The sequence below is a fragment of the Gymnoscopelus braueri genome, assembly GCF_963280865.1.
Source record: "Gymnoscopelus braueri genome assembly, chromosome: 10".
Classification (NCBI taxonomy): domain Eukaryota; kingdom Metazoa; phylum Chordata; class Actinopteri; order Myctophiformes; family Myctophidae; genus Gymnoscopelus; species Gymnoscopelus braueri.
Genome location: NC_137611.1, coordinates 14216989 through 14227669, shown reverse-complemented (window position 1 = coordinate 14227669; position 10681 = coordinate 14216989). Strand labels below are relative to the sequence as shown.

General features: G+C 43.1%; 1 protein-coding gene across 2 annotated transcripts in view; it reads left to right on the top strand.

Moving 5' to 3' along the window:
• The window catches only part of LOC308094427 (noelin-3-like), a 15484-nt gene extending 6271 nt beyond the window's left edge, over positions 1-9213 (top strand). For both annotated transcript variants that reach the window (XM_080441076.1, XM_080441075.1), the window contains 4 exons: positions 1132-1287; positions 4074-4293; positions 7565-7671; positions 8472-9213. In XM_080441076.1, coding sequence (XP_080297202.1) covers positions 1132-1287; positions 4074-4293; positions 7565-7671; positions 8472-9149 — 1161 coding nt within the window. In that variant the 3' untranslated portion in view covers positions 9150-9213. The remainder of the gene's footprint in view (positions 1-1131; positions 1288-4073; positions 4294-7564; positions 7672-8471) is intronic.
• The last annotated feature ends 1468 nt before the right edge of the window (positions 9214-10681 follow it).

Genomic DNA, 10681 nt, shown 5'->3' with positions numbered 1-10681 from the left:
CTTTGCCCTGGCCTACAATGTTGCACGCCAAGGGCCGTTTTCTGTCATTCACTTAGGCCTTTCACACTAATGTACTAAGCTGCCCCAGGGCTTGAGTGAGGCCATTTCAGCATCCCTCAGACAGAGCCAGGCCCATGAAAAAGCTTGCACAACACAATGTGCACGTGCATGCCACTTTGCTGGTGGATATGTGTGCTAGATAGATAGATAGATAGATAGCTTCATTGTCATTCAACAATACATGAAATGCATGATTGAACGAAATTCCGTTCCACTGGCTGCTTACTATATTCTAAAACTACTCCTAGTTTAAAAAAAGAAATACTAAAATACTACAATACTAAAAACACCACTAATAAAATCCCAGTCAGTTCATGATGAGACAGAAATATTGCACAGCAAGGAGTCCTCCGCAGCATATAGGAGAAAGGATATAGATATTGCACTATGTATTTCATATTATACATAGATAGACAGACAGACAGACAGACAGACAGACAGACAGACAGACAGACAGACAGAGAAAGAGAGAGTACTCAAGGCTCGCTGGAAGGCTCTATGGGATTTTTTTTATGTTAGGAATTTCACTCAAGCTGAATGAAAGTTCAACATCCAATATGCTCACAACAAGACATAAATGTGACAGAAAGCGTTTCTGAATAGTTGGGGAAACAACAAAAAACTAAACAATGTACAGTACGTGGATATAAATAAATAGAGATGGTGAAACTTTGGGAGCTTGTAAAAGAAAAGTGAACCCTCACCAAGGTTATCATAGTTAACTATACTAAAAAACGGAAACAAGCAACACCCCTCTGGAAACAGAACTGAACAAAAATAAGAACAAATGAAATAAAAAAAACTAATGAATGATACAAAACTATAATAACTCTGAGTCTCTGACCCTCACATATAGCCATTACAGCTCCTTGACACCCAGTTCACCTCAATTCAATTTACAAATGGGCAACTGAGACGTGGCAACGGAGGTCAAACTGAGTTGATTAGTTCTTTTGGAAGTAGGAGGCCAGCTAACCGCTGGAAGGCCAAACATAAAGGGGCCTTTTAATCACGGTGGCGGGCTGGAAAAATCAATGCCACACTGTTTTCATTCCCGTTCCTTCTCAAAAGGTTCAGAACATGTCGCAGTCGATTGAGGTGCTGAATCTGCGGACGCAGAGGGACTTCCAGTACATCATGAGGATGGAGAACCAAATCAAAGGGCTGAGGTCCAAGTTCAGACAGATCGAGTCGGACAGGAAGACGGTCGTCAACAAGAACTTTCAGGTATACTGTATGTGTGGTTTTGCCCACATGAACCCTATAGCGTCCATATTCTGGGCATGTCATAGTAGACAAACATTCTGTGAAAATTGGCAAACATTCGTCGAAAATAGAGCACCGAAGTCTGACGTAATTTAGGCATCCTACCTGGGTACACTGTTTTTCCCCCCATTCTGAATTCCCATAGACGTGTTTAATATCGCGTCAAATAAGAACTGTGTTCCAAAAATAAACAAATGACTCATATGGATAAGAAGCATCAACTGATGGTGAGAAAACGCTAACGTTACCGCCGCTGAATTAGTAAATATTTTGCCAGAAACAGACTGTATCAAATATGAGTGAAAACGATACAGAGCCACCTCCCCGACAATATCGCCGGGACAGTTTGTTTATTTTTGGACCACAATTCTTATATGAGACGATTCTAAGATGACCCAATGTTATTCTCCATAGAGAAATTATTTCCGTGACCCGGACGAACGAGTGAAGTCAGGAATTCGGTACTCTATAGTAGGTGAACATTCATGAAAATAGCATAGATTCGTAGGTTTGGCATTTATAGTGCTCTCCCCTTCCAGCTATTACACTGGCCCGTGGCGCAGCCCGAGGAAAGAGAATATGAGAATACGTAGAAGAATACAAAGAAGACTAAACCAGGACAATATGAAAACCAGTCACAGTCAGTCAATCACAACAGGAGGGAGCAGAAACTAAACAAACACACAACCCACAAAACAACAAAGACAACAAGTGAGGAGTCCTGTACAGTTAAAATATGGGTCTTTAGCTTGGTTTTAAAAGTCCCTAAGCTGTTGTAAATTGGCAAATTATGCCATTTGACGTTACAACAAAGTATATCACGTTTAAGGTCATATTGATAATATATAGCTTTTAAAAAGGTGTGGAATTGAAGAAAGTCGCACACCGTGTTCACTCACTCAATAAAAACATATTTTTATTATTATAAAGGAGGCGTTTTGATCAAGGACCATTCTCAGACATCTGACGCTTGAGGAAGGTCTTTGACTGAAATGTTGCCTTTTTAATCATAAAAAGTTGTCTTTACTGAGCAAGTGAACACGGTGTGCAGGTTTCTTCTTTTTGATCTTGTTAACGTCTGCTTCACCAACGCACCTGTCCCTTAGCTGAAAATCAGGTGTTGAAATAGACTGGTTTACCCTAAAGAGCTGTGTAATAAAAGCACTGATAAATTAGAAATGGGACTGAACAGTGTGTGATAAGCTCTCCTGTCTGAATGGTACTTGTGAAATTAGATAAATTCAGGTTTGCAGTGGCAACGGCCAAGTACCACAGTCTCTCAGAAACTTGAGATTTGTAGCTGAAGCTGACTTATTTCATTACCCATGGATGAATACTTTTACGTTCAGTTAGTTCACTTTCCTTCTTATCTACTACAGCCACAGCCTGGGGGAGCAGTTGCAGACATGCACGCACGTACGCATGCACGCACGCATGCAAACAAAGAAGCACGCACACACACACACACACACACACACACACACACACACACACACACACACACACACACACACACACACACACACACACACACACACACACACACACACACACACACACACCCGCACGCACACGTGCACACACTCACACATTTGGATGCTACCCAGTTCTTCCACAGACTTGTTTTTGGCATTGGAGAGGTTTTTGGTTCACTGCCTTGCTCAGAAAAAGGCAGAAGACACATCCCAGACTTACTAGGTTGAGTTATCAAAATAAATAAAATCTGCACACCAGTGTACTCCCGCTTACAACCTTTATTAGCTGGTAACATTTCCACCAGGCTCTTCCGCTCAGACCATAAGGTGTGGTGACTTAATCTACCTGTGTCTACAGTTATTGTTAAGGTCTGAGGAAGAGAGGCTGGTGGCTCGAAACTGTTATTTTTTTTTGTTGTTTCGGGAGGGAAGAGTGTCACTCATTCACTTCTAAGGACATCCATACTAGTCACCTTCCAGTTGCAAAGCTGCTTCTCTAACCTCAGGGTTGTAATGCCAACTCCTACTGTATTCGCCGCTATTTTTAGCTTTGCTAGCGGTGGGGTTCTCTCAGTGGTCGCGCTCTGTTGGTCGGTTCGACAGACGGAATGTTTGCCCGTCCGCTCTTCAGCCAAAACTTTTAGTACCAAACAACACATCTCGAAAACTACTTGCTGGATAGGATAGGCATGGTGTCTTCACAGACCCCAGACAATGGCCTCTACTGATTTTGATCACACCTTAGGTCAAAATATCCATTTGCGCAAAACAATACCTCTGATTCTAATGGGCAGAAGATTGCCATGAATATCATTAAAGCGCTCAGGCATGATGAACCCTACTGATCTTGGTGACCCCTCTGTGCTAGGCCAAACCCATTATCTCAAAATCTAATGGGCAGAGTGCCATGAAACTTGCTGAACGTATTCATGCTCCCTTGAGGATGAACCCTAACTATTTGAGTAACCCCATGCATGACCTATCCTCTAGCACCACCCACAGAACTAAATATCAATACAATACAATATATTTAATAATCAATTCGGAAAATTCCAGGATAAACCTTTGCATGATTCCATAGCTTTTCCTCTAACAGCACCTTTCAGCAAATTTCCAGTTGGGTGTAAGGTGCAGCATGGACCCTATAGGCTGCTGGTTGGGCTTTTAGACTGTCTTGTTTTAAAGGAGAGTGGGCGGGCTACTTCCATTTCTGTTTTTCTTCATTAAGGGGAAAGAAAGTGAGAACCTCTGTTCCTCTTGGTCAACCCCCAGGAGCTGCAAGGAAAGATGGAGGCACTGCAGCCTCTCATCCCGGTGCTAGAGCAGTACAAGACGGATGCCAAGCTCGTCGCCCAGTTCAAGGAGGAGATCAAGAACCTGTCTGCCATACTGCTGGGCATCCAGGAGGAGATGGGAGCGTACGACTATGAGGAACTTCAACAGAGGGTCGTCAACTTGGAGAACCGGCTTCGCAACTGCATGAGCAAACTCAGTAAGTTCACTATGGGATGAGATGGGATGAGATGACAGATGACATGACATGAGATGAGATGAGATGGCCTGAGATGACAGATCACACACTCCCCCCTGGGTTACTGTCAAAGTGTCCTTGAGCAAGACCCTGAACCCCTAACTGCTCCTGGTCGGTGCCTTGCAAGGTTTACTCTGCCGTCAATGTGTGCGTGTGTGTGTGTGTGTGTGTGTGTGTGTGTGTGTGTGTGTGTGTGTGTGTGTGTGTGTGTGTGTGTGTGTGTGTGTGTGTGTGTGTGTGTGTGTGTAAATGGGTGAATGTAAAGCACATCGTAAAGCACTTTGGATAAAGGCACTATTTAAATGCACCATTTACCATTTACGTATAACATGAGTTGAGATAAGGTCTGAGATGTAATGAGATGAATAAAACAGACAAGATAAAAGGGGCCCTATTTTCGCCGGCGCCTTCTCCATTATCCCTAAACTTCTTTGCCATTTTTTACTATTTTTAAAAACATTTTCAAATAGTTCAACTAGCCGATCTACGTCGACACATTGTGAGCTTGTACAGTAGATTGGCTATTTGAACTATTTGAAAATGTTTTTAAAAATAGCAAAAAATTGCAAAGAAGTTCAGGGATAATGGGTAAGGAGGCACTGGCGAAAATAGAGCCCAAGATCTATTATCCCTACGGTGAAATTGTCATTATAGAGTAGCTGTAAATGATATAGTGTACTGTAGATAATAGAAGCCTACAATTGAGTGTTTGACACTGTGAGAATGACCGACTTGCGGTTGGAGTTAGTACAGAGGCCTTGATAGGGTGCAACCAAAAAGGTGTAGTTATTCTGATTGTTTCGCCGACAATACAAACAATACATTAACACAGGCAGCTCTCCACACAGGTGACATGGTGGTGTCCAGCTCTCATCCTACCACCAACTGATTGTGTTTGTGGCTGGCAGCCTTTTATACTCAGGTGGAGGCAATTAGTTTGGACTCAACCATGTCAAGGGGCAGATTACCGAATAATACACATACATACAGATAACATGAACTCTCATAACATCTATTAAAACTCCATGAACGACACCAATAATGATTCTACTACAACATAAATATTAGCAATTGCAAACACACATCACATCATAACCCCCCTCTGTTATCCTGATATGGTCCAGCCCAATCATGCTGGCAACAAACAGGTACTGTTGAGCATTCAATCAACCTCAACAATAAAACCTCACACTACAAACATATTGCACTCTCCATATTGCACTGCAAGGTGAACTGTGCAAAATACTAAAAGTGCAAATGTGCTGTGCAAATATCATTCAATACATGAGGGTTATCTCAAACATAAGTAACAGAGGACCTCTCTCTGTTACAGACACATTACTGTAACTACAAAAGTTGCAATAAAAAAGACGGTCTTAGTAAGCATAGAATGTTGGGTGGGCACTGCATGCAGGCTGGTGTAGTTGTCATTGTCCCACTGTATGTCCATCTCCTAATCACTGGACACGAAAAGGTGATTTGTAGTTGCTCGTTAGTGTCGTGCACTGAAAATAGCAGAATTATAAGTTCACAACGCATAACAGCGTCATGCGTTCTGAGCTTGTAAATCGGCTATTTTTGGTGCTTGACACGGTACGCAACAACGGGATTCCCCAGTCCCCCCTCCTGAGTATGATGTAAGAGCAAATCAGCCACCTTGTGAATATCATCAGTTGTAAGTGACTGTGAATGAAAGCATCAGCTTAATGTCTAAAATGTAAATGAGGCTTGAATCGATATCTGGCTCGAGAATAGAGTTGAATTGTTTAGTATTCATTGTTCATAAGGCTGGCCTCATTTTAGAACCTGGCTAAAAACAGCTGCGGGAGAACTTCATGAATACTTTATGCGGAAAGCTTGATGCGATTTATCTTAAAGGTGATTAGGTCCACATAAAATGTTTGTGGAAGCATCTGACAAATATTGCACCTCAACTTATTCTAATAATACGTACCGTAAAATTTCATATATTTTCACCCCGTCCTGACAGATGGTGAGTAGGCATTATTAGTTGAATGTGTAGTTTCTCAAGTTGTTTTTTTCCTTTCCTTCAGCAGCATCTGTAATCTGTATTCGCAGAAATAACATTGACTTTGATATTGATACTGACCAGATGTTCAACACAAACCATACAGCAAACTACTTTGTTTGAAGCATCTTTTCCACAGAGCAGTTTAAAGCTATGGGTTATGAGCCCATCCACTTACAGTAGTGTTCACACTGGCAGCCCAAATCAGACTTTTGGCCTATCCAGACTGGAATCAGATGGGACCATTATGAGAAAATGTGAGAAAATCTAAATAAACAGTTAAATAACTAGAAATAAATTCACACCGGTATCTCCACAACACAGGATTTTCACCGCAGATACGCTCTTAAAGCCAACAGAATGAGAGGGCCCCATTTAGATAAATCGGAATAGATAACATAATAATGTCCTAATGCGTGGACATTAGAACATCTAATGCTGTTGTTTTGCCAAAAAAGCCTGAGCCTCTGTGTCGTTGTTATTGGCTTTGAGCTTCTTGTGACCATCGTGGTGCGTGTCGGGTGTTTGGCCCGTCGGTTTATCCGTAGGACTTCAGAGTGACTCTGGCGTCCTGTGGATGAGCTGGGGGTTGAACACTTGATGTGTGTCTTGGCAGTTTGGGTCTTTTGGCACTCTGTTGTTGACATGGGGGGTGGTGGGCCCAGTGGCTGACAGGAGGCGCAACTCACGCAAGGTTGGTGGCAGCGGCGCAGGGGCTCAGGCTTGGGGGGCCCCCTGGCTCTTAGGCCCCTGGGCCTGAGCCCACTATGCCCGTTCGGTAATCCTCCCAGATTGGTTTTCACTGAAGCCTGATTTCAACGGCCATTCTTGTGTAACTCGACAAGAATAGCAACCCTAGAAGCTAAAAAATGCACCGCATTGTGACACAAATGTAATCTGATTATTTGCAAATAACAGTGACAGTCCTAAAGATTGTATTTGAGGAACAAATCAGATTTGGCTGCAGTGTGAACAAAGCCCTTGGAATGTGGTTCAAATCTGATTTGCAAAAATCAGTTTCCATGGGTTTTCTTTTTTGCTTTTCAGACTTGATAAAAAATCTGGATAGGATAGGCCAACCATCGGATTTGGGCTGCCATTCACTCTGAACGTGACAGTGCCATAATGTTGGCTGTTCTTGTAGCATTCAAAAGGGTTGCTGCACTGTACTGTATGTGACCCGAGTGTGTGATGTGTTCCTAGCATGTGGCAAGCTAATGAAGATCACTGGGCCGGTGACGGTGAAGACTTCAGGGACCCGCTTTGGAGCCTGGATGACTGATCCACAAGCCTCTGCCAAAAACAATAGGGTCAGTTGAGATACTAATTTCAATTTGTTTACAATGGTCTTTTCTGTCCAATAATTAATGTGTGTACAACTGCTGACCTCCTGTCTTCAGAGGCAGGTCTAGAGTGTAATGACAAATATAAATGAATGTCTCCTGTACTCCATAATACCTTTACTTAGTTGTGTCACTTGTATTAACATTTTACTGCCTAGAACTGGGTTATCCATATGTATGTATGTCCTGCACTAGTCCCGTCACCACACTAGTTGGCACCCAGCCAGCACGCCCACATGGGTCCCATATGGTTTCAAGGTGGGCTGAACTATATGGGCCACAAGTGGGCAATGTCAGGGGGATCCACGTGGATCCCACCTGGGTTTGCCCATGTGGGCTTTAAGTGGATTCTACCTGGGCCTTAGGTGGGCCTCAACTAGGCAACTTTATGTGGGACCCAGGTGGGTCCTAACTGGGTTTGCCCATGCATGCTCACAATGCCTTGACATCTTCTGTGCATCTTCATGAACCCCTGAGGATGGCCCCTTCTGAATTTAGTGACCCCATTGCCTTTTATTTAGCACCATGCACCATTACTGTAGGCCCAAATTGCATTCACTTGCACACATTTCCCTCCCTCCCACACAAGATATTTTGAACTAGCGGCTTTATTGCCATGGTATTTGATGTATCTATCAGGGGATTTCAAAGTTCACCCCATATTGTATGTGAAGCACTTTCTAACTTTGCACTTTGTCTACAAAATAAACTATTCACATCCTTTTCTAACATGCGACGTATTATATTTGCACTTGCCGCACATCCAGGTCTGGTACATGGACAGCTACACCAACAACAGGATCGTCAAAGAGTTCAAATCCATTCCGGACTTTGTGGCGGGAGCGGAGTCCAGGACCTACAACCTGCCGTTCAAGTGGGCCGGCACCAACCACGTGGTGTACAACGGCTCGCTGTACTACAACAAGATGCAGAGCAACATTGTGGTTCGCTACAGCTTCGAGACGGGCCGCGTGGTCACCCAGCGGGCCCTGGAGTCCGCCGGCTTCCACAACGTCTACCCGTACACCTGGGGCGGCTTCTCCGACATCGACCTGATGGCGGACGAGCTGGGCCTGTGGGCCGTGTACGCCACCAACCAGAACGCGGGGAACATCGTCGTCAGCCGGCTCAATCCGGACACGCTGCAGATCCTCGAGACGTGGAACACAGAGTATTCCAAGAGGAACGCCGGCGAGTCGTTCATGATCTGCGGCACGCTCTACATCACCAACTCCCACCTGACCGGCGCCAAGGTGTACTACGCCTACTCCACCAAGACGTCCAGCTACGAGTACACGGACATCCCCTTCCACAACCAGTACTTCCACATGTCCATGCTGGACTACAACGCCCGGGACCGCGCCCTGTACGGCTGGAACAACGGCCACCAGGTTCTGTTCAATGTCACCCTGTTCCACATCATCAAGACCGAGGACGACTCTTGAAGAAGAAGAGGAGGTTACAGCATGTACTGAATGTGCCCGCTCAGGGGTGGAAGAAGAAGAAGGGGGGAAAAAACAGATAAATGGTTAGTTGGAGGATGATTTATATGGTTTGTTTTTGTTGTAATCCTGCACTTATTGATTTTGGGCAGTGGAGAGAAAATGACGTGTCCACGGAGGGCCAAACGAAACGAAAATCTGTGGCCTGTGGAGTTTTTTTCCTAATGTTTTGCTCCACTACGATGCACTTTGCTTATTTGCTTATTTACTTATTTACTTATTTATTTATTTATTTATTTATTTATTTATTTATTTGTTTGTTTGTTTGTTTGTTTGTTTGTTTGTTTGTCCATTCATTCATGTATTATCTTGTTATTTCATTGTTTGTGTATTTCCTTATTCCTTAATTTAATTTAATTTAATTTAATTAATTTGATTTTAATTTAAACCTAGGGTTAGGGTTAGTTAAATTGTTGTGTTTCTTATGTTTTAATGAGTTACCATTAATGTAATTGATGCACTCTCACTTTAATCATTTTTTAATTCCTTTGCCCATTTTTCTTTCCTCTCTTTGTTTTCACTCCTTTCATCGTTTATTCATATGCTAATATCCCCCCCCCCCCCACACACACACACACACACACGCTCTCTCTCATACACACACACACACACACACACACACACACACACCCACACACTTTATTTAGCATTCTTTTTTTTCCTTCTTTTTTTTGTCAGGAAAAAAACTGTTTTGCACTTGACCTTGTACGATACAAAGAGAAGATGTACCTGTACAGTAAGTTTGCTTTCTTTTGTATCTACAGCTCCAGTTTAAAAAAATAAGCAACAACAACCCAAACTGAAGTGTATGCCTTATCCAGTGCAGTATGTTCCGTGAGCTAAAGGATAGCGGCGCCCGTGCATGAATGTTGGCTAACCTTCATAGCATTTCTACTGTAACTCTATATCTGTGTATTTTGTATGGGCAAAACATCTCATCATGTTTCACACTATTACTATATTAAATGTATTACCTTACAGTATATGAATATATATTAATTTATATCCATTTGTACAGAAACAGATGACTTTAATAAGCCTTCATTTGCGTAAATAAGCTATATCATTGACATAATAAAGTCATTATTGTTTTGATTAAATCGGTGGTATGTGGCGTACTTGTGTTCAGTTATCGCAGCCTGTGTGTGTGTGTGTGTGCGTGTGCGTGTGCGTGTGCGTGTGCGTGTGCGTGTGCGTGTGTGTGTGTGTGGGTCGACAGCCATGCGTGCTGCTCAAGTGTCCTTGAGCATCAGCACCCGTTAGCCTAATTCCCAGGCTTGTCTCATATCACTAGGAGAAAAGCTTGGTAAATAACAACAGCTACAAGTGTCTTTAGGGCGGGACTTCCATTGTATGTAGGCTACTGCAGGAAGCTTTATTTTTTTTGACCAATCACAACACTGTTTTCATTCACAGGAACTGTAGGTCTGTACAGCATCATCTTGACTTCCTTAGGTGATGCTTCGCGTACTTCC